Source organism: Erinaceus europaeus, unplaced genomic scaffold, assembly GCF_950295315.1.
Source record: "Erinaceus europaeus unplaced genomic scaffold, mEriEur2.1 scaffold_627, whole genome shotgun sequence".
Classification (NCBI taxonomy): Eukaryota; Metazoa; Chordata; class Mammalia; order Eulipotyphla; family Erinaceidae; genus Erinaceus; species Erinaceus europaeus.
The window spans coordinates 15,758-42,415 of NW_026647641.1; the positions used below are offsets into that span (position 1 = coordinate 15,758).

General features: G+C 47.8%; 1 protein-coding gene across 4 annotated transcripts in view; it reads left to right on the forward strand.

Moving 5' to 3' along the window:
• Nucleotides 1-1,996: 1,996 nt before the first annotated feature.
• The window catches only part of CCDC136 (coiled-coil domain containing 136), a 42,950-nt gene continuing 18,288 nt past the window's right edge, over nt 1,997-26,658 (forward strand). For 3 of the 4 annotated variants that reach the window (XM_060184197.1, XM_060184199.1, XM_060184200.1), the window contains exons 1-8: nt 1,997-2,127; nt 2,799-2,906; nt 7,780-8,046; nt 8,127-8,201; nt 20,936-21,259; nt 24,585-24,696; nt 25,509-25,677; nt 26,378-26,518. In XM_060184197.1, coding sequence (XP_060040180.1) covers nt 2,070-2,127; nt 2,799-2,906; nt 7,780-8,046; nt 8,127-8,201; nt 20,936-21,259; nt 24,585-24,696; nt 25,509-25,677; nt 26,378-26,518 — 1,254 coding nt within the window. In that variant the 5' untranslated portion in view covers nt 1,997-2,069. Of the gene's footprint in view, nt 2,128-2,798; nt 2,907-7,779; nt 8,047-8,126; nt 8,202-18,114; nt 18,239-20,935; nt 21,260-24,584; nt 24,697-25,508; nt 25,678-26,377; nt 26,519-26,658 lie in introns of those variants that run through there. The other variant, XM_060184198.1, reaches the window with a different exon arrangement.

Below are 26,658 nucleotides of genomic sequence, written 5' to 3' on the forward strand. Positions count from 1 at the left end.
AAAAGACTTTCATGCATGTCTTTCTGAAGCCCCAGGCTCAATTCCCAGCACCATCAGAGCTGGGCAGTGCTCTGGCATCTTTCTTTCTTTTTTTTTTTCTCTATCTATCTATCTATCTATCAATCAATATATCTCACCTGTATGTCTCATTAAAATAAAATATTTATTAAAAAATAGAGAAACACCCTCAACACTGCTTCATCACTCATAAAGCTCCCCCCGAGAAGGTGGGGTTGGGGGCTTGAACCCTTGCACATTATAACGTGTATACCCTGTCAAATGCTTCACTGCCTGGCCCTATTTGATAGAGACAGAGAGAAACTAATAGGGAAGGGGAAGCTATAGGGAGAGAAAGAGAACCACCTGCAGCACTACCTCAGGTGGCTTGAACCTGGGTCCTTGTGCGCTGTAACGTGCGTGCCACCACCCAGCTTGCATTTTGTTTCTTAGAGCATAGCACAGCTTTGCCTTATGGTGGTGCTGGAGATTGAACCTGGAACCTTTGCTGCCTCAGGCATGAAATTTTTTTTTGTATCACCATTATGCTATCTCTCCAGCCTGTTCTAGTCTTCCTGAGCTCACACTTAGATCACCATGACCATAAGATGTGGAAGTCTGTTCTGCTTCAACACCCCCCCCCCCCCCCCCCGGTTATCACTGGGGCTCTATGCCTGCACAATCCCACCACTTCTCAGGGACTCATTTTTATTTGTGTTTTGCCCTAAATAGAGAGTGAGAGACAGGGAGGGAGGGAGATGCCACAGCATCTGCTCTACTGTTCATGAAGCTTCTTCTAGGCATGGTGCCTCCAAGCTGTGGCCTGGGGTTTGAACCTGAGCCCCAGCATGTGGTAAGGACCTGGGTAAAGTGTCTCCCCATCCCTAGAATTCTGTCTTCTGGGACAGAGAAGATGAAACCTCAGTGTCATCTCCCTCACTAGAGTATAACAAGGAAGGGGGAAGATGGAGAGAGGGAGAGCTTTGCAGGCAAAACCGCCATTAATCAGTAATGTCTAACTCCGGAAGTATGCAATCATGTGTCAAACGACAGAAGAGAGCATCAGCTGTAGCTGGGGGGTTCACCTTTCCTCTTTTACTCTGGCAGGTACTTTGTCAGATCCTGGAGACAATGACTAAGATACTTTGCACCTTCCAGAATCTGGGCCAAGGCTGGTGAGATAGCTCGAGTGGATAGTGCGATGCTTTGCCCTGTACTTGACCCAGGTTTGAGCCCCGCCTCACTGAAGGAAGCTTCTGTGCTGTGTTCTCTCTCTCTCTCTGCCTCTGTCTCTGAATATATATATATATATATGATGGTTGCGCAAAAGTTAAGAAAGAAAAAAAAGGGAGGGAGGTAGGGAGGGAAGGAGGAAAATGAATCTAGGCTGTTTTTCACAGTTAAAAAAAAAAAAAAAAAAAAAAAGCCCTGCCCTTACATGTCAGGGAAGGGGACAGGAGTACCACAATAGGAACATCAGCCAAGGAGGTGGGGATGGTGTGTTCATGGTGCCAGGTGGGAAGGCAGGGCGGTGGAGAAAGGAGGTGGGGTGGAGGCTGTGTGCCAAGGGCAGTGGGGACCAGAGAGCCTACAGTCCTGGTTCTGACTTGGAGGGGCTCCGATGATGGGCGGAGGGTGTTTAGTTGGAAGGCTGAGGACAAGGGTTGCTCCCTTGAAGTTCTCATTCAGCTTGGGGTGGGGGGAGGCCACTGCGGGGTAAGGGGCCGCGGCCAGGGTCAAGGTCAGGGGCCAGGTCTATGCTGATCTCAGGGATGGGGCGCTGGCCCCGCTCGGTGGCTCTCTGCACGTTAGGAGGCCGGGGTGTGTGTCCATCCTTGTCCTTTTCCTCCTCATCACTGGGCGGGGTGCGTGGTGCAGAGGGTCCCGCCCCCAGAACCCGGGCGGCCGGGGGTCACTTAGCAGGGAGGAAGGACGGCTTCCGGGAGGAGGCGGTGTCAGGTGGCCAGAGCAGGCCCCGCCCCGGCCGCCAGCCCGCCCCCTGCGCACCCGGCTCGGCTGCCCGGCCCGGTGGCTGCGGCGGCGGCTGCGGGCGGCTTCTGGCTGCTGCGGCCATGGAGGCTGGCGGCGGGGCGGGTGCGGGCGCCGCGGGCTGGAGCTGTCCCGGCCCAGGTCAGAGCTCCCTTCCGGGGCCTCCCCGCCACTCCCCCTTCCTCTCCTCCACCTCCTCCCTCCAGACCCCACGATCTGCTCCATCACCAGCACCCCCTTAGCTCCATCATTCCGGGCTGGTGACCCCACTCCGGGCTCCCCTTTCCGTGGTCCTCCCTACCCTTCTCCCCGATCGGAATGGTGCTCTTAGCCCTGGGGGTTCCTGGACATCTGAGCGTGGGACGAGGGTGGGATGCATGGGGGTCCAGGGAAAGCATGGAGGGGAGAAGAGGGGCGCGCCTGGGGCCCAGACTCCCTTCCCATCCACCATCCACCATCCACCATCCACCCTCCCGCGCTCCCTGGCACCTTGTGCACACCACTTCGCCCTGCCTGCCTCTCTTCCATCCTCCCTTGCTCCTCCCTGGTCCCGCTGCGTGAAAGACAACACACCCTTTCCAAACAGGGGTGCTGAGTTGGGAGACGCAGGGCGGAATCCCTGCAGACTAGGTTTAGGGGTGACAGAAGAAAAGGGGGTCAGGTCCCAGAGTTGGGGTTAGAAGGTCTTCCCAGCATTAACAACCCCAAGGCTCCAAAGGCAAGAGGGCGTGTCCCCTTCTCTATGCCTAGCCCTGCCCCCTCCCCCAACCCGTTCCCCCAGAAGCCCACAATCCCCCTGTCCTGGCTCTCAGGATCTACGGTGACCACTTTGGGCTCCTACGAGGTGACTGAAGGCTGCGAGAGGAAGAAAGGCCAGCGCTGGGGGGCTCTAGAGCGGCGTGGGATGCAGGCCATGGAAGGTGAGTCTACTCATCACCCCCCAAAAAAAAGCTGTCTTTCTCTTCCCTGCCTTTCCCTCCTCCTAGTCCCAGAACCCCAAGTCGGTTCACAGTTTTCCTCTCTCCCCCAGTTTACCCTGGCCTCCTCCCCCTTGGGTTTGAACCCCCCACCCTCTGGCTTTGAGAGTTCAGGGTGTACCCCTTTGCAGGGTGGAGCGTGGGGGCTCAATCACTGGTTAACCAGACTGTGTGCCCTCGGGGAGCTCCAGCTCCAAAAGACAGAGCTTTGAGGCCGGCTTCCAGCGGGAGGCTGGTTCCGACCCAGATCTTGCCCTGCCTCTGATTCTGTAAAGCAGGAATTGAGCACGTGAGTCGCCTTGCAGGTGCCTAAGTTGGAATGGAACCCGTGTGGCTTGGGCTTTCTTCCTGCCTGGCTTGGGAGGGCGGTAGGTGAGACAGCCAGCCACCCCCCCCCCCACACACACACACACATGTGTCCCCACACCACACCGATGTGACAGTGGCAGCTGCTGCCAACACCAGGCCCTTGGAAGGCTGTTGGATTGTACACTAGGAGCCCTTGTGGTGTCCCCAGGTCACTATGCACCCCAGAAGTGGTCAGCCCTGTTCCCCCAAGGTGACAGGGATGCACGAGGTCCCAGAGGGACATAAGACCTCTACAGTTGGAGACAGATCAGTAGAGTCAGAATTTTACAATAGAGCAGTGACCATTCATATTATATTTTGCTATTTAAAATAAAATATTTTATTTGTTTATTATTGGGCAGAGACAGAGAGAAATTGAAAGTAGAGAGGGAGAGAGACAGAGAGACACCTGCAGCACTGCAACACCATTTATGAAGCTCTCCCCCTGTGGGTGGAAAAGATTTTACTATTTAGAGGGACTGCATTGCAGAAGCTGGGAAGCAGTACACCCCAGTTTCTGGTTATATCCAAATGGCAAATGGCTCCCTCACAGGGTTAACCCAGGACTCACCCCAGAAACAGCCCAGAGGACAGCCTGGGGGAGACAGCCTCCTGATACATAATAGGAGAGAAAGGAGGTAGATCTTGTAGAAAAATTTAGAAGGGGGTCAGGGAGATAGCATAATGGGGATGTAAAAGACTTTGATACGAGAGGTCTAGCAGTCCTAGGGTTCAGTCCCTGGCACCACCCTAAGCCAGATCTGAACAGTGTGCTGATTTGGGGGGGAGGGGAGGGAAAGAATAAGAGAAAAAGAAAGAAAAGAAGGAAAATTTCAGAAAAGTTACTAGGTGGAGTCTACTCCATACTTGAAAGAGCCCCAGTGTTTGTTCAGTTAGACATTTAAAGAACATTTCATTCAGATGTTTTCTTTTTAAAAAATATTTTATTATTTTTATAGAGACAGAGGAATTGAGAGAGAATGGGGAGAAGTAGAGAAGGAGAGAGAGAGAGATCTATAGCACTGCTTCACCACTTGTGAAGCTCCCCCCCCCCCCCAGAGGTGGGGAGAACCAAGGGCTTAAACCTGGGCCCTTGCACATGGTAACGTGTTCACTCAACCAGGTGCCCCCTTTTCCTCTCCTCTCCGCTCTTGATGTCTTTTTATTGTTGTTGTAGTTATTATTGTTGTTGTTATTGATGTCATCATCGTTGGATAGGACAGAGAGAAATAGAGAGAGGAGGGGAAGACAGAGAGAGGGAGAGAAAGATAGACACCTGCAGACCTGCTTTACTGCCTGTGAAGCAACTCCCTTGCAGTTGGGGAGCCGGAGGCTCAAGCCGGGATCCTTCTGTCAGTCCTTGTGCTTTGCGCCAGGAGCGCTTAACCTGCTGCACTACCGCTGACTCCCTTTAAAGGTCTTCTTACTTACTTGTCAGAGTGAGAGAGCAGAGGGAGAGGGAGAGAGAACCAGAACATCACTTGGCACATGTAATGCTGGGGCTTGAACTCAGGACCTCACGCTTGAGAGTCCAATACTTTACCTGCTGCACTACATCCTGGGCCACCAGGTAGTGCTTTCTTAGGAAAGCTCAGTTCTTTCAGGAAAAGGCTCAGTTCTCACAAGCCACCTGGGCCATTTTTAAAAAATTCCCACAGCACCCTCCCTTCTCCCCCAACTTTAACTTTTTCCTCATTTAATCTGAAGACATACTCAGAGTCTGACTCCTCTCTTGACTATCTATTTCATAGCTCCTCTTTTGTTGAGGGCTGGGCAGCTGAGCCAGCAACTGGGTGTTTGGCACCCAAAGCAGGAATAAAAGACCACTGGAGATCATATCAGTCCAGAACGAACTAGAAGGGACTGTGGACCAGAGAGCTGGCTCAGCCTTAGAACATTAGACCTGCAGGCCCAGGGTCCCTGAGGCCCCAACTTTAATCTCTGGTGCTGTTATATGCCACAGCTGATTAGTAGCATGGTCTCTCTGTCATTCTTCCTCTTATGGGACAGAAAGGGTCAGCAAGGAGAGGTTGTGGGGTCAAAGGAACCCTCCTGCACTGCTAGTGTGACTGTAAATTGGTCCAGCCTCTATGGAGATCAGTCTGGAGAACTCTCAGAAGGCTAGAAATGGACCTACCCTATGGTCCTGCAATTCCTCTCCTGGGGATAGATCCTAAGGAACCCAACACACCCAACCAAAAAGATCTGTGTACACATATGTTCTTGGCAGCACAATTTGTAATAGCCAAAACCTGGAAGCAACCCAGGTGTCCAACAACAGATGAGTGGCTCAGCAAGTTGTGGTATATATATACATATACATATACATATATACATATTGGAATACTACTCAGCTGATCTTGGATGGAGCTTGAAAAAAATCATGTTAAGTGAAATAAGTCAGAAACAGAAGGATGAATATAGGATGATCTCCCTCTCAGGTAGAAGTTGAAAAACAAGATCAGAAGAGAAAACACAAGTAGAACCTGAACTGGAATTGGCGTATTGCACCAAAGTAAAAGACTCTGGGGTGAGTGGGTGGGGGTGGGGTGGAGAATACAGGTCCAAAAAGGATGACAGAGGACCTAGTGGGGGTTGTATTTTTATATGACAAACTGGGAAATGTTATGCATGTACAAAGTATTGTATTTATTGTCAAACGTAAAACATTAATTCCCCAATAAAGAAATTTTAAAAAAAGAAAGAGTCAGCAAAATAGCTCATTTGGATAGTGTGCTGCATTGCCATGTGTGCAGTCCAGGTTCAAGCCCTTCCCCCACTGCACTGAAGAAAGCTTCGGTGCTGTGGTCTCTCTCTCGTTTTATTTTTTTGTATTTTTAATTTTTAAAATTGTATTATTACTTTTATCTATTAATTGGATAGAAACAGCTATAAATTGAGTGGGAAGGGATGATAGAGAGGGAGAAGGACAGAGATACACCTACAACAGTGCTTCACCACTCCTAAAGCTTTTCCTCTGCAGGTGGGGACTGGGGGCTCAAACTTGTACTCAACCAGGTGCACCACCACCCTGCCCCTCTCTCTTATATTATATTGTTTATTTATTTTGGATACAAACAGAGACAATGACAAGGAAGAGGGAGCTAGAAAGGTAGAGAAAGGGGCCACGTGGTGGCATACCATTTTTGAGCGCACGTGTTACAATGCTCAAGGACCCAGGTTCAAGCCTCTGGTCCCCACCTGTAGGGGGAAGCTTCATGAGTGGTGAAGCAGGGCTGCAGGTGTATGTCTGTCTCTGTCCCTCTCTATCACTGCCTTCCCTCTTGATTTCTGGCTGTCTCTATTCAATAAATAAATAAAGATAATAAAATTGAAACAAAAAAAAAGAAGAAAGGGAGAAAAAGAGAGAGAGACCTGTAGTACTGTGTCACTGCTGATGAAGCTTCATCCCTGCATTTGGGGAGCACGAACTTGAAACTGGGTCCTTGCTCATGGTAGTGTGTGTGCCATGGCCAGGTGTGTGTGTGTGTGTGTGTGTCTTTCCTTCTCTGTCTTAAAACAAAATGAAAGGAAAAGAAAAGAGAGAGAGAAAATCAAAGGAAGGAATGGAAGGAAGAAACACAGAAAGAAAATAGAAATAGTTTGTGGAAATAGCTCAAATATTATAGCACAGGACTTACCTGCCCGTTTTTTTCCTAATACATTTATTTATTAACATGAATGAAAAGGAGAGAGAGCCAAAGCATCACTCTGGCATACGCATTGCCAGGGATCAAACTCTGGACCTTATGCTTGAGAGTCCAAAGCCTTTATCCACTGCACCATTTCTCAGACCACAAAGCTCCTGGTTTGATCTCTGGCATTGCATGAACCAGAGCTCTGACTTCTCCTCTCTCTCTCTCTCTCTCTCTCTCTCTCTCTCTCTCCTTCTCTCAAGTAAACCTATCTCATATGATAGAACCAAACTAAAATCTTTAAAAAATATTTATTTATTCCCTGTTGTTGTCCTTGTTGTTTTATTGTTGTAGTTATTATTGTCGTTTGCCACCTGCGCTTAACCCACTGCACTGCCTTCCGACTCCCAATATTGTTGTTATTGATATAGTTGTGTTGGATAGGACAGAGAGAAATGCAGAGAGGAGGGGAAGACAGAGAGGGAGAGAGAAAGAGAGACACTTGCAGACCTGTTCCACCACTTGTGAAGTGGGCCCCCCATGCAGGTGGGGAGCGCGGGGGGGAGGGGACTCGAACCCAGATCCTTACGCCCATCCTTGTGCCCATCCTTGCGCCCATCATTGGGCTTCATGCCACGTGCGCATAACTCGCTGTGCTACCGCCCTAGTCCCACAAACTAAAATCTTACAGAAGATAATAGAGGGTCTGATCTTCCAGGGACTCCTTGGGGGGACACCAGGTGGCACTATTATACCACCTCTGTCCTGAGACTGAGCTGGGTCTCTGAAGGGGGGAGTCCCTGATTCCCTGCTGACCTGGATATCTCTCCCAGGGGAAGTGTTGCTTCCAGCTCTCTATGAAGAGGAAGAAGAGGAGGAGGAGGAAGAGGAAGAAGAGGAAGAAGCAGAGGAAGAGGAAGAGCAGGTGTCAAAGAAAGGCAATGGCAAGGGCTCCCTGTCACTCAGCAAGCACCGGGGGCTGAGCCTTACTGAGACCGAGCTGGAGGAGTTGAGGGCACAGGTGTTGCAGCTGGTGGCGGAGCTGGAGGAGACGCGAGAGTTGGCGGGGCAGCATGAGGATGACTCTTTGGAGCTGCAGGGTTAGTGTCTGCGATGGGGACAGGGTCTGGGCCCTGTGGACCTTGCATCTGAAGACCCCCCTCCCTCTCTCTCACTACAGGGCTCCTGGAGGATGAGCGGCTAGCCAGCGCCCAGCAGGCAGAGGTGTTCACCAAACAAATCCAGCAGCTCCAAGGTGATTGCTATTGTGTGTGTGTGTGGGGGGGGGGGGGGGGGTCAGGGTGGCATCCAAGCACTGGGCTCCGGCTTCGGGTGGTTCTGGGGACTGAACCTGGGGCCTTGGAGTCTCAGGCCTGAAATTCTTTCATTCATTCATTCATTCATTCTTTTCTCTTCTTTTCTTTCTTTCTTTCTTCCTTTCTTCTTCTCTTCCTTCTCCTTCTTCTTCTGAGATAAGGAAATGTTTATTCAATTAGTGAAAGATAGTATTCTTTTTTCCTTCACTATATATGTATTTAGTTCCTTTACCACCTAGCACTCTATTGCTTGAGTCTGCCTTGGATACTAAATTGTCATGGAAGTGGCATGCCAATTCCAAATTGTCTTGTGAGTTTTCATTTGCTTTCTTTTCTTTTCAAGCCCCCTTTTATTTATTTATTTATTTATTTATTTATTTATTGCCTCCAGGGTTATTGCTGGGGCTCAGTGCCTACACTACGAGTCCACTGATCCTGGAGACCATTTTTTCCATTTTGTTGCCCTTGTTACCCTTGTTGTTGTCATTATTATTGTTATTGTCATTGCTCTTGTTGGATAGGACAGAGAGAAGTCGAGAGAGGAGAGGAGACAGAGTGGGAGAGAGAAAGACAGACACCTGCAGACCTGCTTCACTACCTGTGAAGCAACCCCCTGCAGGTAGGGAGCTGGGGGCTCGAACCAGGATCCTTTTGCCAGTCCTTGTGCTTTGAACCATGTGCACTTAACCCACTGCGCTACTACCCGACCCCCTTAAATTTTTTAATTGGAGGATTAATGTTTTGCAGTCGACAGTAAATACAATAGTTTGTACATGCATAATATTTCCCAGTTTAGGCCTGAAATTCTTTTTTTTGCAGAACTATGGTGCTACCAAAAACTTAGCAGAGAGAAATACTTCCTCCTCTTTTTTCTCAATTATCCACCTCCATTTTCCCCTTGTTTCCTCATTTATTTTTTAAGATTTTATTTATTAATTAATGAGAAAGAACCAGACATCACTTTGATACATGTGCTGTCAAGGATTGAACTCAGGACCTCATGCTTGAGAGTCTAATGCCTTATCCACTAAGCTACCTCCTGAACCACTTTTTTTTTCCCTATTTTCTCCATTCCTTTCTTAAAAATACATCATTTATTTATTTATGATAGAAACAGGGAAATTGAGACAAAAAGGGAGGTAGAGAGACACTTGCAGCACTGTTTCATCACTCATAAGGCTTCCCCCCTCCAGGTGGGGACTGAGGCATTGAACCTGGGTTCTTGTGCATTGTAAGGAGTGCATCCTATCAGGTGCACCACCACCCAGCTTCCCTTCGTTCCTCCCTCCCTTCTTTTCTTCCTTCTACCAGAGCACTGCTTAACTCTTCTTCTAGTGGTGCTGGGATTGAACCTGGAGCCTCGGAGCGTTAGGTCCGAAAGCTTTTTTGCAGAACCACTGTGCTGCCCAAAGCTTAGCAGACAAAAGTAACCTAATTCAGGACTGTCTCCTTTTTCTCAACTACCTTTCCCTTTTTTCCATTCTCTCCTCTCTCTCTCTCTCTCTCTCTCTCTATATATATATATATATATATATATATAATTTTATTATTATTATTATTATTATTTTTACCAGACACTGCTCAGCTCTTTATTGTGGTTCAGGGCATTGAATCTGGGATTTTGCAGCCTCAGGCTTGAGAATCTCTTTGCATAACCACTATACTATCTACCCTTCCCTTCTATTCTTCTCTTTTCCCCTGATTTCTATATTCCTTCCTTTTTTTTTTTTTAATATACTTAACTAGGGAGCCTAGTCATGGCACACCTGGTTAAGCTCACCTATTACCATGCTCAAGGACCCAGGTTCAAGCCCCTACTCCCCACCTGCAGGGGGGATGCTTCACAAGCAGTGAAGCAGGACTGCAGGTGTTTCTCTTTTTCTCTCTCCTCTATATCCCCTTTCTCTCTCAACTTCTTTCTGTCTTATCAAAAAAAAAAAAGACAGAAAAAAAAGAAAAATATGGCCACCAAGAGTGATGGGTTTGTAGTGCTGGTACTGAGCTGCAGTGATAACCCTGGTGGCGAAAGGAATATATATATAATTAATTTTGAATAGAGGCAGAAATTGAGAGGGAGGAAGGAGATAAAGAGACATCGGCAGCACTGTTTACTGCTTGTGAGACTTCCTCCCTGCAGGTGGAGACTGGGAGCTTGAACCTAGGTCCTTGTGCACTGTACGAAGTCTGGGAGTTGGGCGGTAGCGCAGTGGGTTAAGCACAAGTGGTGCAAAGTACAAGGACTGGCGCAAGGATCCTGGTTCGAGCCCACAGGCGGTGAAGCAGGTCTGCAGGTGTCTATCTTTCTCTCCCCCTCTGTCTTCCCCATCTCTCTCGATTTCTCCCTGTCCTATCTAACAACGACATCAATAACAACAACAATAATAACTACAACAACAATAAAAAAACAACAACAAGGGCAACAAAAGGGAAAATAAAAAAAGACAGAGAACATCATTTAAAAAAAAAGAAGAAGTGTATTCTATCAGGTGGGCTCCTTCCTTTTTTCCTTCCTTCACTGATCTTTTCTTTCTTTGTTTCTACCAGAGCACTGTTCATCTCTGATTTATAGAAATGCTGAGAATGAAACTGGGACCTCTCCAGCCCATCTTTCTTTTAAGTTTATCTATCACTTATTTATTTATTAGTTAGATGAAGGCAGATAAGCAGAGAGAGTGGAAGAGACCACAACACCAAAGTTTCCTTCAACACAGTGCAGGGCTAGGTTCGAACATGGGTCGAGCGCAAGGCAAATCAACTCACAGTCCAAGTGAGCTATTTCACCAGCCCTCCATTCTTTCTTGTTCCTCTGCCTGGTTCTTCTGGCCTCCCCTGCCTTTTCTTGCTCTCCCACTTCACCCCTTCTCCCACTGCTCAACTTTCTCCTTCAGCCTTCTTCCCCTACCCCTACATTCCTCGTTCATTCCTCTATTTTCCTGGCCTGGGTTAGGTCATGGGGTGGAATTCTGAGGACACCAGGGGACTCTGGGAGTCAGGGGGGACTCTGGGAGTCGTTGAAGGGGAGCAGGTGAAAATGCTTTCCTGGCTCCCTAGAACCAAGCAAAGGGATCTGACACCCCCACCACAATCCCTTCCAGAACCCACATCCCTTTGTCTTTCCCCGCACTCCTCTGCAGGAACAGTTAAAGAGGCAGACTTGGTTAGTTCCATGGACTTCTGGAAGGTTTAGGGGAGCTGCCCTAGAAAATAGTAGGGTACATTCTGGGGAGAGCCTTCTTCTTCTTCTAGCGTTTGCCCTTCTTCCGTAGCCAGTCAACAGCGTCAGGTTGAGCCTGATGTAGAGTTTCGAGACCTCCTTCGAATCTGGAGAGGTGGCAGTCGTTGACTATGTGGGTCATAGTCTGTCTGGAGCCGCAGGGGCAGTTCGGGTCGTCTCTGGCTCCCCAGCGATGGAACATACCGGCACACCGGCCATGGCCTGTTCGATAGCGATTGAGGAGGGCCCAATCATAACGTGCTAGGTCAAAGCCGGGTTGACGCTTGCAGGGGTCTGTGATGAGGTGTTTGTTCTTTACCTCAGCTGACTGCCAACTCTGTTTCCAAGAGACTGGAACAGAGAAGTTCAGTGTAGGCATAGGGGACCAGATTGGATGACGAGACGTCAAGCGTTGGACAGGGTGGGCGAAGATATCCGCGTATACTGGCAGGTCCGGTCGAGCATAGACGTGGGAAATGAACTTAGATGATGCCGCGTCCTGACGAATATCTGGCGGGGCGATGTTGCTAAGAACTGGCAGCCATGGAACCAGAGTGGAACGGATGGTTCCAGAAATTATCCTCATGGAGGAATATAATTTGGAATCGACCAAGTGGACATGGGGGGGAGAGCTGAGATCAAATCAAAAGAGGGAGGGGAAATAGGAGGAGGGGGAGAGGCGGAGCAGGGGGAGAAGGGGGAGGGATGGGGAAGGGGGAAGAAGACATAAGCAAAAGGAGATGCAGCGAACATGGACAGTGGAGGTAGAGAGGGCAGACAGGAGTGACAGGAGTGTGTCACATGAGGATCAAATGTGAGCATTGGCCTCAGAGCACTGAGATTCCTGGGTCTAGCTCTGCCATGTAGCTTTGCAGTCTTGCTCACATTGTTTTCATTTGACACTCCATTTCCATTATCCTCCTTCTCTTCTTCCTCCTCCTCCTTCTGTCTGTTTTAGTCTTTTAATTTTTCAAATAGAGAAAGTGTCTCTGTGTGTGTGTGTGTGTGTGTGTGTGTGTGTGAGAGAGAGAGAGAGAGAGAGAGAGAGAGAGAGAGGGAGAGAGAGAGAAGGAGAAAACAGAGCACAGCTCAGTTCTGGCTTATGGTAGTGCTGAGGCATTGAATCTGGGTCTTTGGAGCATCAGGTATGAAAAGTATTTGCATAACCACTATGTTAGCTCCCCAGCCCTGGTTCATTCTTTTAAATTTATTTTTACTTTTAATTTTATCCAGAGCACTGATCAGCTCTGGCTTATGGTGGTTCCAGGGATTGAAACTGGGACCTCAGAGCCTTGGGCATGAGAATTTGTTGCATAAGCTGTTGTGCTGTCCTCTCAGCCCAGGGAGAGTACATTCTAATGAGGAGAGGCAGGAAATGAGCTGGCAATGAATGCTGTGAAGATAATGTAACCTTGACATAGACAGATGGAGTGAGGTGGGAGTTATCAAAGCCCTTGTTGAGAAGATGACATGAGAGCTCAGACCTGAATACTGAGAAGAATCTAGTCATTCAAAAGATCTGAGGGAAGAGCACCCCAGGTAGAAGGAACAGCAACCACAAAAACCCAGAGGTGAGGCTGAGTTTCAGGCGTTTGAAGACCAGAACAAACATCACTGTGGCTGCAGCCAGGTGCATGCAGAGGGCCCCGGGAGGAGACAGTTCTGAGAAGCTAAAAGAGAGAGAGACCTTATTACAAAGCACCTTACAGAATAGCTGAGCAGTTTGACTTTTATTCTAAGTATAGTGGGAAGACCTGAGAGGCCTCTAGCCAGGGCTGGGGTGACGGGATCTGCTTTCAAGTTTTCAAAAAAGAGCATTTGAGCCATTTTGGATGGAGGGCAAGAAACTGAAGCAGTGAGTCTGGTAGGAAGTTGGTCAACAGAGAATGATGATTTGGATGAGAGCCATAGAAATTGGCATGTTTTTGAGTTTACCTTGAAGGAGAAGCCCTTGTAATTCACTGAGCTAGATGGGGAGGTGGTGCATGGGGGCAGTATGGGAGGCGAAAGATGACTTTGTTTTGAAAAACTGGATGTATGGTGGCATAATTTCTTTTCTTTTTTTTATTTATGATTTAATAATGATTGACAAGATTATAGGATAAGAGGGGTACAATTCCATATAATTCCCACCACCAGAGTTTCACATCCCGCTGTCCTCTATTAGAAGAAAGTTCCCTGTTCTTTACCCCTCTGGGAGTATGGACCAAAGATCTTTATGGGGTGCAGAAGATGGGAGGTTTGACTTCTGTAATTGCTTCTCTACTGAACATGGACATTGGCTGGTTGATCCATACCCCTAGCCTGTCTCTATCTGTCCCTAGTGGGATAGTCATATGGGAAGGTGAAATTCCAGGACACACTGGCAAGGTTGTCTGCCCAGGGAAATCAGGAGTATTGGAGCTGGAGTGTTGACATCCCAGACTTGGCATCTCTGGACACAGTCTGAACTGAAACCTGTCAAGGTGGCACTGGCTGCATCTTTTTAAAATTTCTTTATTGGGGAATTAATGTTTTACATTCAACAGTAAATACAATAGTTTGTACATGCATAACATTCCCCAGTTTCCCATATAACAGTACAACCTCCACCAGGTCCCCTGTCATCCTTCTTGGACCTGTATTTTCTCCACCTACTCACCCCAGAGTCTTTTACTTTGGTGCAATACGCCAGTTCCAGTTCAGGTTCTACTTGTGTTTTCTTTTCTGATCTTGTCTTTCAACTTCTGCCTGAGAGTGAGATCATCCCATATTCAGCCTTCTGTTTGACTTATTTCACTTAATATGAATTTTTCAAGGTCCATCCAAAATCTGCTGAAAACGGTGAAGTCACCATTTTTTACAGCTGAGAAGTATTCCATTGTGTATATAGACCACAACTTGCTCAGCCATTCATCTGTTGTTGGACACCTGGGTTGCTTCCAGGTTTTGGCTATTACAAATTGTGCTGCCAAGAACATGTGTACACAGATCTTTTTGGATGGGTGTGTTGGGTTCCTTAGGATCTATCCCCAGGAGAGGAATTGCAGGATCATAGGGTAGGTCCATTTCTAGCCTTCTGAGAGTTCTCCAGACTGTTCTCCACAGAGGTTAGACCAATTGACATTCCCACCAGTGGTGCAGGAGGGTTCCTTTGACCCCACACCCTCTCCAGCATTTGCTGCTGTTACCTTTTCTGATATATGACATTCTCACAGGAGTGAAGTGGTATCTCATTGTTGTCTTTATTTGCATTTCTCTGACAATCAGAGATTTGGAGCATTTTTTCATGTATTTATCGGTCTTTTGGATCTCTTCTGTGGTGAATATTCTGTCCATGTCTTCCCCCCAATTTTTGGATGGGGTTATTTGTTGTCTTGTTGTTGAGTCTGGCAAGCTCTTTATATATGTTGGTTATTAAACTCTTGTCTGATGTATGACATGGAAAGATCTTCTCCCATTCTGTGAGGGGTCTCTTGGTTTGGGTAGTGGTTTCTTTTGCTGTGAAGAAGCTTTTTAATTTGATGTAGTCCCACAGGTTTATACTTGCCTTAGTCTTCTTTATAATTGGATTTGTTTCATTGAAGATGTCTTTAAAATTTATGGGGAGAAGAGTTCTGCCAATATTTTCCTCTAAGTATCTGATAGTTTGTGGTCTAACATCCAAGTCCTTGATCCAGTTGGAATTTACTTTTGTATTTGGTGAAATATAGTGGTTCAGTTTCATTCTTCTGCATGTTTCAACCCATTGTTTCCAACACCATTTGTTGAAGAGACTCTGCTTTCCCCATGTAATAGTCTGGGCCCCTTTGTCAAAGATTAGATGTACATAGGTGTGGGGGCAGCTGCATTAAAAAAAAAATTTTTTTTTAAGGGTGTGTTTTTAGTTTCTAACTTTATTTATTTTGCTTGATAGGGCAGAGAGAAATTGAGAAGGAAGGGAAAATAGGGGGAGAAGCAGAGAGAGAGAGAGAAAGAGAGAGAGAGAGAGAGCTGCAGCACTGCTACACCTCTCCCAAAGCTTTCCCCCTGCAGGTAGGGACTAGGCCCTGGAAGCTGGGTCATTGCACATTATAATATTTGCACCTAACCAGATGTGGTACCACCTGCTCCCAGCTCATTTATTGAGATGGGGAAGATTTGGCAAGAAACATGTTGGCATTCCATCTAAAACATGTTTCCACCCATTTAAGACGTGGTTTCAATGTGCTGAATGGAATGGCTATTGACATCTAAATGATGGCAGCTGAGTGTCTGAAGTTAAAATCAGGGGAGGACTCAGCACTGGAGGTATACATTTGAGAGTCACTAGCATATGAATAGTCTTTGAATTTGCAGGAGACCAGAAAGCCACAGGGAAAATTTATGGAAGAGGAGAGAAAAAGGTCCAGTCCCAGGGACACATCATTATTTATTTATTTTTATTTATAAAAAGGAAATACTAGGGAGTTGGGCGGTAGCGCAGCGGGTTAAGCTCAGGTGGCACAAAGCGCAAGGGCCGGCTTAAGGATCCTGGTTCGAGCCCCCGGCTCCCCACCTGCAAGAGAGTTGCTTCACAGGTGGTGAAGCAGGTCTGCAGGTGTCTGTCTTTCTCTTCCCCTCTGTCTTCCCAACCTCTCTCCATTTCTCTCTGTCTTATCTAACAACGACGACATCAATAACAACAACAATAATGAAAAACAACAAGGGCAACAAAAGGGAAAATAAAAAAAAAAAAAGGAAACACTGACAAAACGATGGGATAAGAGGGGCACACAATTCCCACAACCAGAACTCCATATTCCATCCCATCCCGATAGCTTTCCTATTTTTTTTAAAATTATTTTTCCCCTTTTGTTGCCCTTCTTGTTTTATTGTTGTTGTAGTTATTATTGTTGTTGTTATTGATGTCATCGTCACTGGATAGGACAGAGAGAAATGGAGAGAGGAGAGGAAGACAGAGAGGGGGAGAGAAAGATAGACACCTGCAGACCTGCTTCACCGCCTGTGAAGTGACTCCCCTGCTGGTGGGGAGCCGGGGGCTGGAACCGGGATCCTTAGGCCAGTCCTTGAGCTTTGCACCACTAGCACTTAACCCGCTGCGCTACCGCCCAATCCCCAGCTTTCCCATTCCTTAACCCTCTGGGAATATGGACCCAAGGTCATTATGGGGTGCAGAAGGTGGAAGGTCTGGCTTCTCTAATTGCTTCCCCTGCTGAATTTGGGCGTTGACAGGTCAATCCATACTCCCAGCCTGCCTCTTTCTTTCCCTAGTGGGGTGGGGCTCTGGGGAAGCGGGGCTCCAGGACACATTGGTGGGGTTGTCTGCCCAGGGAAGTCCAATTGGCATCATGCTAGCATCTGGAACCTGGTGGCTGAAAGAAAAGTTAGCATATAAAGCCAAACAAATTGTTGACCTTTGTTCAAAATCATGAACCTAATGGCCGGAATAATGCAGATAAAGAGTTTGGGGGGGGGGGGTGTCTCCGTTTTGTAAATAGCTAGACACATCATTATTTTAAGGTCCATTCTAGGAAAAATGAGCAAATGAGAACTGAGGTGAGAGGAATTACGGAAGCATTTCATTTTCTGGGAACCATGACCAGAAAAATGTTTCCAGAAAAGAACTGGGTTTGGTAAGATGGCAGCTCTGAGGCATTTCTGTGATGGGGAAGCTTGGTTGGATAGGAGCAGAAGAGGGAAGGAGAGGCAAAAATGGAGAAGAATAACAGAAAATTCCAGAAAGCATGGTTTGAAGGGAAAGGGAAATGAAGCAAAAATTGTTGTTGGTGGTGGGGTGGTGGTGGTGGTTAGTCTTTTTGAGATAAGATGTTCTACGTGTAGGAAACCACACAGAGCAGAAAAACGCTTTTTCTATGCGAAGGGACATTCTTCCTTTCAAATAGGATAGTGAGAGACTTTTGTTATCTTTAAGTCATTTTATTGGAGGGTTACTAGTTTAAAGCACAGTCATGGACACATGGGCACTGTTTCTCATCTGCCTGTGATAGATGTCTGCAAAGACACTTTCACCATCAACTTAGGTCCTTTTCTACTATCATGCACCCTCTCCACCCCTCCTTCCCCAGAGTCCTACCACTACTGCTCAGCTCTAGCTTATGGTGGTGTGGTGGATTGAACCTGGGACTTTAGAGCCTCAGGCATGAGAGGCTCTTTGCATAACCATTATGCTGTCTACCCGCCCCCACAGCAGTTTAAGTTTTTCCTTTCTCTTTCTTCTCTTTTTATTTTCCCACTAGAGCACTGCTCAGCTCTGGTTTATGGTGGGCTGGGGATTGAAGCTGGGACCTTTGGGGTGCCTTAGGCATGAAAAGTCTTTTTGCATCATCTTGTTTCCTTTTCCCTTTCCCCTTTCCAGCTCTGCTCAGCCCTAGCATATGGTGGTGCTGGGTACTGAACCTGGGACCTCAAAGGCTCAGGCATGACCAGTTGTTGCTCCACTGCTGGTGCTATCACCCCAGCCCTGCTGGGAGACTCCTTAAATAGAGGCTGTTGGTAGGATTACATTTTCCCCGGGCGCTGGACAGGCCTGGGGGTGGGGGTGGGGTTGCCTGGCGCCGGCGCCCCGCCCCCCGACCCCCGCCCCGCGGAGGAAGCGGGAGCCGGCCTGGCGCTCGCGCGGTGCCCGTTTCCGCCAAGAGGGGGCGCGCGCGGCCACAGTAGTAGCTAGAGTGGAGGCCGTTCGGGCCGCCACAGCCCGGCGGGGGCCGGGACCGGCCCGCGTCGGGAGGCCCCCCAGGGAGACCGCTTGTGGGGGGGCCGTCGAGATGGAGGCGATAACCAGTGAGTGAGAACCAGCTTCTTTGTCCCGCAATCCGCCTCTCCAGGGCCCGCCAACCTCGCCCTGCCTGCGGCCCCAGCCCCACCGCCAACGGGCGCCAGCTCTTCAGAACGCGGGTCCTGGGCGCCCCCAACTCCCAGCCGCCGAGCGCCGCCCCGAGAAGCCACGCCCCGCGGGCCCTAGACCCCGCCCCAGGCCCTTAGGCTCCGCCCCTTCCTAATTAAGGGCTTTTTTTTTTAGACTGAGACCTTTCTCCACTCCCCAGTGGGTCTGAAAAAGCCATTTGTCAGGAACAGAGCCTCTGGGAAGACCCCAGTGGGATTTGAGCCCGAACATCAGGAGCAGAATAGAGAAATTGTGATTGATCAGTCCCTCCTCATCCAAAAAAAAAAAAAGCCTCCCTAGCCTATTGACTCTAGAATGTGAGCGCCATCCAAGAGGTCCATAGCCTCGCTGTTGATTTGTTGAGTTGCAGGGGGGAGCAGCGCAAAGACTTTTGTCCTTTTCCAATTGGAAGGAAGTCAGAGCACCAAGCGCAGACACTTGTGCTTGAGCTGATCATCAATTAATTCTTGTTAGACAGGGCAAAGGGAGGAGACAGCTAGAGGAGAGACTGGCAAAAGATAGGCTTGAAGTCAATTGTCTCTGTGAGCTTGGGAGAGCAGATCTCTTTTCCTCCAGAGGCTCAGTATTTATTTGCTTGTATATTATTTATTTTATTTATTTACCTATCTATTTTTGTAGAGGCAGAAAAGGCAGAGACAGACAGACACACCACAGCACTGAAGCTTCTTTTAGTGCTGTGGGTGCCAGGCTTGAACCTCAGTGGTACTTATGGCAAAACAACACACTATCCAAGTGAGCTATTTCACTGCCACATACACACCCCCAATTCAGTCTGTCTAAAGTTTCTTCTGAGATGCCTGTTTTAGGTTCTTCTAAGTGCCCAAGTATGCAATTCTGTACCTGTAGTATTGGGTTACTGGAAAAGTCATGACAAATTTCTGTATAGAAAAACATAAAAAAATTCCCAAACATCAAGACGTTTTCCAATAACCCTAATGCTACTTAGATGATATAAACTTGTTAAGTACACCACACACACACACACACACACACACACACACACACACACACAGCTCATTTATGAACAAATACAGTATTTGTTGAATTGCACTTTGCCAGGCAATGTGCCAGATCATCGAGCTGTAATGAGAGCAAAACAGACATGTTCCCCACTTTCATAAAGCTTGTAGCCAAGTGAGAGGGATACACACACACACACACACACACACACACACATATATACATATACACACATAGCAAATAAAGCAAGCTGCTTGGTTTATTGAGGAAGTGGGAGAGAGGTGAGGGAAATTGAAATATGAATGGCAGATAGTCTGTCATCTTTGGGAGTGAGGAGTGGAAAGGAAGTGCCATGCAGGGGCCAGGCAGTGGTGCACTGGGTTGAGCACACATATTACAGTGCACAAGGACCTGAGTACAAGCCCTCAGTTTCCACAAGCAGTGAAGCAATGCTACAGGTGTTTCTCTCCTCTGTTTCCCTCTTAATCTCTCTCTGTCTCTATCCAGTCTATCAGTCAGTAAATCCTAAACAATTAAAAAAAAAATTCTAGAAGGAGAGAGAGACAGAAAGAAAGAAAGTGCCTTGCAAAAGATTTATGAGGTCTTGGTCTTCCCAACACAGTCCTCACTAATCTAGGATCCACTCTTTCCTTTTAGGTTTCCCTTTTGTTTTTTTAAATTTTTATTTATTATTTTTTAATGCCTTGCCAGAGAAATAATAATAAGAACCCAGGCCCTTACATATGTGAAATACCCAATAGCTCAGGCATGAAAGTCATTTTGCATAACTATTATGTTACCTCCTCCCCAAAATAAAAAATTTAGAAAATTTTTGGAAAGACTGAAGGCATTAATAAAATACTATAGGGCTGGGGGCCAGGCGGTAGCACAGTGGGTTGAGCACACATGGCCCGAAGACCAGCATAAGGATCCCGGTTTAAGGCCTCGGCTCCCCACCTGCAGGGAGGTTGCTTCACAGGCAATGAAGCAGGTCTGCAGGTGTCTAGCTTTCTCTCCCCCTCTCTGTCTTCCCCTCCTCTCTCCATTTCTCTCGGTCCTATCCAACAATGCCGACAACAAAAATAACTATAATAAAACAACAAGGGCAACAAAAGGGAATAAATATTAAAAAAAGAAAATGGTTGAAAAGTCAAAGCTATTAAAAAAATACTATAGGGCTGTGGAAAGAGCATAATGGTCATGCAAAATGACTTTCATGCCTGAGGTACCAAAGGTTCCAAGTTCAGTCCCCAGCACCACCATAAACCAGAGCTGATCAGTAATCTGGTAAAATAAAACAAAATACTACAAATGTGGTTTGGTCATCGAGAGTCAGTAATTCCTTGGAAGCACTTAATATAACTACATGATCCCTTTGGCACCAAGACTCAAACTGTTTTATTGCACCTACTGCATAGATTCGCTCTGTGCTGTAATGCCTCTATTCCATACTTGAGGGAGCTATGCTTCTCCATTCTCCACTGCGGTAGAGGCCAGCTTGTCAGGAGTTCCCAGACAGAGCTACACACCACTCTTCCCTTTCTGCACTTGGAACATAGTAGATGTGTTTGTTCACTTATACTTTCTACCCTCTCGAACTTTGGGCTTCGCAGGTGAACTGCGATCTCTACGGGAGGAGATCTCCCTGCTAGAGCGTGAAAAGGAGAGCGAGCTGAAGGAAATCGAGCAGGAGCTGCACATGGCCCAGGCTGAGATCCGCACTCTGCGCCAGGCAGCAGAGGACTCGGCGACCGAACATGAGAGCGACATCGCCTCCCTGCAGGAGGACCTCTGCCGGCTGCAGGGCGAGCTGGAGGATATGGATCGCATCCGCGGGGACTACGAGCTGGAGATTGCCAACCTCCGCGCAGAGATGGAGATGAAGGGTTGCGACCCAACCAACAACTTGAGCAGCTCAGATTTCTCTGAGCTACAAGGTACAGAGGGCCGGTCGTCGTTGTCCTGTGGGGAATCGAGCAAAACAAGCGACTGGGCATACACTTACCATGGGCAAGGACATAGGTTTAAGCTCCTGGGCCCTACCTGCAGAAGGGACGCTTTACAATCAGTGGAGTGTTTTTCCTTCTCTCTTTCTCCCCCGGCCTTTTCATCTCTCTGTTTTTCACTCTCAATTAGAAAGAAATGCCTGCCAAGGCGGGTCGGGCGGTAGCTCAGCGGGTTAAGCGCACATGGTGCAAAGCGCAAGGACCTGCAGGGGGGCTGTTTTTTATAGGCGGTGAAGCAGGTCTGCAGATGTCTTTCTCTCCCCCTCTCTGTCTTCCCCTCCTCTCTCTATTTCTCTCCGTCCTATCCAACAACAGTGACATCAATAATAACAGCAATAATAATAATAACCACAACAATGATAAAACAACAAAAGCAACCAAAAAAGAGGGAAAAAATAGTCTCTAGGAGCAGTGGATCCGTGGTGTAGGCACCGAGCCCCAGCAATAACCTTGGAGGAAAAAAAATTGGCTGCTAAGAATGGTAGAGCCAAACAGGCACTGAGCCCCAGTGATAACCCTAGTGGCAAAAATAGTAAAATTCAGGGCCGGGTGGTAGTATATTCTATTAAGAACATATGTTTCAGTGTGCAAGGACCAGCGTTCAAGCCCCTGGTCCCCACTTGCTAGAGGGATGCTTCACAAGTGGTAAAACAGATCTTCAGCAAGTCTCTCTTTCTCCTATTTACACCTCCCTCTCAATAGTTCTGTCTCTATTCAGTAATTAATAAAATATAAAAATAAAGACTAAAATAATAATAATATCTTTGGCCCTATGGTGGCACACTGGGCTGTTACCATGTGCAAGGACCAGGGTTCAAGCCCCAGTTCCCCACCTGCATGGTGAAGCAGTATGGAAGGTGTCTCTCTCTTTCCCTCTCTCTTTCCCTCTCAATTTCTCTCTGTCCTATCAAATAAAAAGAAAAATGAAAAAAAAAACAATAAATTCATCAAGCTAAGGGAGCTAGTAGCAAAAAGATAGCAGGTGGTAGTTTAAGATCTTGAATTGGAAATCTTAGGAAAAAAGTGTCCAGGTTGAATTCAAGACTCTGAGAAAGGAGAATATACCCACATGCCACACAGCCAGCCCATGGTAGGGTGAGAAATAGCATGGGGCCATGTACCTTGAGAATTCTTCCCCTCAGAGCCATTGGCCATAGATGAGCCCTCCCTGGGAAGGTTTCCTGTTCTGGGGTGGGACGCAGGGGGCTGTCACCTTTGGCAGCTCTCCCTGTGACTCTGGTATCATGGCATTTTGCCTAGGCTAATCTGTGAGCAGGACTGGCTGTGTGTGTGTGTGTGTGTGTGTGTGTGTGTGTGTGTCCGTCCCAGGTTGCTAGTCTTAGGATCCTCTAACAGAAACTTTGGAGGATAACAAATGAGAGCATGAGCCAGTTGGAGAGGGAGAGAGGTTATTTTCAGGCAAACACGTGGTACCCAGAGGCTCAAAGCTCCCTTGGACAGAGAGTCTCCACAGTCGTTGCTAAGATTCATGACATCAGAGAATGTGCCTTTATGCTGAGGCTAGATTTATGATCCGAGTATAATAGGGGAAACTATATTGGGCCAGGTCAAACAGAGACAGTCAACAAGAAATCAAAAGCACTCTGCAAGTTTTCCCAACTAGAGCAAGCTTCTCAGAAGAGCCTTCAGGCTGGTGGTTTGAGGAGGTTAGCACAGCAGGGAGGCTGGGGCTGGAGGTGGGCAGGCCTCCACTCAGAATGCCACCTCTGCTGATTAGCAGGATGAACTAGGTCTGCTTACAAATGCTCTCAATTTTCCAGTTTTCATACCTATAAAAACTGGTGAATAGGGACCAGGTGGTGACACTTGTGGTTGGGAGGTGGAGGTGGGAGCGTCACGAGCCATGAAGCAGGGCTGCAGGTGTCCCTTTCTTTCTTCCTCTATATCTCTCCCTCCCCTCTCAACTTCTTTCTGTCCTATAAAAGAAAGAGAAAGAATGAAAGAGAGAAAGAAAGAAAGGAAGGAAAGAAGGAAGAAAAAAGAAAAGCAAGCCTTTGAGAGCAGTGGATTCACTGTGCAAGCCCCAGTGATAACCCTGGTCGCAACTTAAGAGAAAATATTAGAGAACCAGGCAGTTGCACCACCTGTAGAACACACACATTACCATGATCAAGGACCCAGGTTTAAGTCTCCACTACTCATCTGTAGGGGGGAGGCTTCACCAGTAGTGAGGCAGTGTTTCAGGGGTGTGTGTGTGTGTGTGTGTGTGTGTCCCCTACTCTATCTCCCACAAGGACCAGGGTTCAAACTTTTAGTGGTGGAGCAGTGTTACAGGTGTTTCTCTTTCTGTCTGCATTGTAACTTATGCACATATGTAACATATGTCTCCCAGAGCCAGACATGCCAGACACGGCAGATTGAGATGCAGGTGTACCTGTGAACTGAGAGGCAAAGGCATGAAGGTTGTTTTGCATCACTAGTATGCTGTCCCCCTGGGTCTAGCACCCTCACAGCGCAAGGAAGAGAGCCTAATGTTTCTGCAAAATACTTTGTTTTTTATTTATATATGTATGGATTTATTTTGAGTAAAGACAGAGAGAAATTGAAAGGGAAGAGGGAGATAGGGAGAAAGAGAGACATCTCCAGCACTGCTTCACTGTTCATTAAGCTCCCCCCTACACACACACAGGTGGGAAGTGGGGACTTGAACTTGGATCCTTGTGTGTTGTAACATGTACACACTATTGAGTGTGACATTGCCTGGTCCTCTGGAAAAAAAAAACCCAAAACTTTTGTGACTGAGGCTCTGAGGCTCTGAGGCCTCAGGTTCCACCCCCCTTACCATCATAAGCTAGAGCTGAGCAGTGCTCTGGCTAAAAAAAAAATCAATAAAAAAAGTAAACCCTCTTGAACTCCTAAAATCATTTGGTTAGGGTTTTGAAGATGATCACACAAGCCTAGATCTTCTGGAAAGAGGAAAAGCAGGGCATCTACCAAAAAGAGACAAAGACCCATCCCAGTGGGCAATTTTTTGGGCTCTTGTCTTCTAAGCTGCCCCATGGGGCATCTCTCTTTTTTTTTTTTTTAAATTTTTTATTTAAGAAAGGATTAGTGAACAAAAGCATAAGGTAGGAGGGGTACAATGGGGCATCTCTTTCAAAAAAAGAAGCTCTTCCATTGCTACCTGTCACATGGCCAGGGAGGAGAATTGTGAGGTGTGTTTGGGGTGTGTGTGTGTGCTGCCTGCCAATGCCTCCTCCCTTGAAGCTCAGCCCTCTCTGCTTGTCCTCTGCAGAAGAATTACAGCAACTGCGGGAACGCTACCGCTTCCTGAATGATGAGTACCGGGCCCTGCAGGAAAGCAACAGCAGCCTCACCGGGCAGCTTGCAGACCTGGAGAGTGAGAGGTACAGCCAGGAGGCGGTGGGACTCTTCTGGGCGCCATCTTGGGCTTTCCACTGACACAACTGGTGAAGGCAGAGGCCAGGCTTAATGAGGGGCTCCATGCCCCAGGAGAGCTGCTCTCTTCCCTGGCATTTGATAGGTACAGAAACTGCCTAGAAGCAGGCCTGGAGCTTCAACCCAGTGGTCTCAGGACTAGAGTTGAGAGAGACCTCGAGTGTGGCTTTCTTCCATTCCTTCCATTGGGATCTGGTGTGCTCTGCCCTAGAGTCGATAAAAAAATGAATCCCTTCTCAGGGCCAAGTGGTGGTGGTGGTGCACCTGGTTAAGTGCACACATTACCATGCACAAGGACCCAGGTTCAAGACCCCAGTCCCCAGGAGGGAAATTCACAAGTGGTGAAGCAGTGCTATCTATCTACCCCCCAGTTTCTTGGTTCCTCTCTGTCCCATTAAATAAAAATAAATAATTTTTTAAAGTTTAAAATAAATGACTCCCTTATGTCTTCATAGACTTGACTCAGTCTAATGGCAGATTCCCCACCTCCCACCCCTGTTAGAGCTGGCTCAAACTCAGACCCAGCCTCCATTCCCAGCTGGACACTAGAACTTATAGGGTCTCCCAGAGCCAGACATGGCAGACTGAGATGTCAGGGGTCTCTTCTTGTAACTCCCAAAGCATTTTTTTTCTCCAAGAAATCAGCAGGATCTCAGTGGAAGGTTCCTGACCACCTTTTACCTAAAGCCAAGGCACCAGAATCACTCATGCACGCTTGGCAGGATACTTCCAGATATAACTGTGGGGTTTGGGATTGCAGGACACGAAGGGCAACGGAGAGATGGCTGGAGTCCCAGACACTAAGGACCACGATATCGGCAGAGTCTCAGACCATGGAAATGGACTTTCTGGAGCCCGATCCTGAAACAGAGCTGTTACGACTGCAGCTGCTGGGAGCTGAGGAGCAGGTGCAGGACATGCAGAAGAAGGTAGGGAAGGTGCATGGCTCCTCCCCACTAACACACCCCTCACCTGCTGCTGGACGATGTAGAATCACTCTCTTAGGCACCGATGCAATTGCTATGGTGGGAGATGATCTGCTGGGATCTTGCTGTCCTCATGTATATTCCAATAAAGGAAGAATGTTCTGTGGCCAGGGAGGTGGTGCAGTGGGTAAAGTATTGGACTCTCAAGCATGAAGTTCCAAGTTCAGTTTCCAGCATTGCAAATGCCAGCGAGCAATGCTCTGGTTCTCTCTCCTTCTCTCTCTAATTACTAAACATGTAAATAAAAGAAAAAAGAGCAGGGCCAGCTGTGGCCCACTCCGTTGAACACACATATTACCATGTGAAAGGGCTGGGGGTTGAGCCCCTGTTCCCCACCTGCAGGGAGAAACTTAACAAGTCGTGAAGCAGTGTCCCAGGTATCTCTCTTTGTCTCTCCCTTTCTACCTGCCCCTCCCCTCTCAATTTCTCTGTCTCTATCAAGTAAAAAGAAAAGGAAAGGAAAAGAAAAAATGGCCACGAGGAGCAGTGGATTCATTGTGCAGGCACTGAGCCCCAGCAGTAACATTGGTGGCAAAAAAGAAAGGAAAAGAAAAGAGGAGAGTGTGTACTTTCGCCACTCCTGTTTGTGAAGTGCTGGAAGCCCCTGTGATAAGTGCCTTGCTATTGTGTTTGCTCCTCACAGTGTAGTGATATGTCTTCTGAGCTGCAAGAGCTCCAGCTTTACCGTCGAAGCAGTGAGGAGGAACAGAAGCGGCTGCAGAGGGAGCTCAAGAGCGCCCAGAATGAGGTGCTTCGCTTCCAGACGTCCCACAGCGCTGCCCAGGTAAGTAAGCACTGGTGTGGGGAGGGCACTGGGGATCACTGCCTCCTCAGTGGGGCTGGAGAGAGGCTGAGGCTGACAACCAAGCCTGCGGGGAGACCCGTCGGAGGAGCCACGTGCGCAGCCCTACTTTCTCGAAGCCA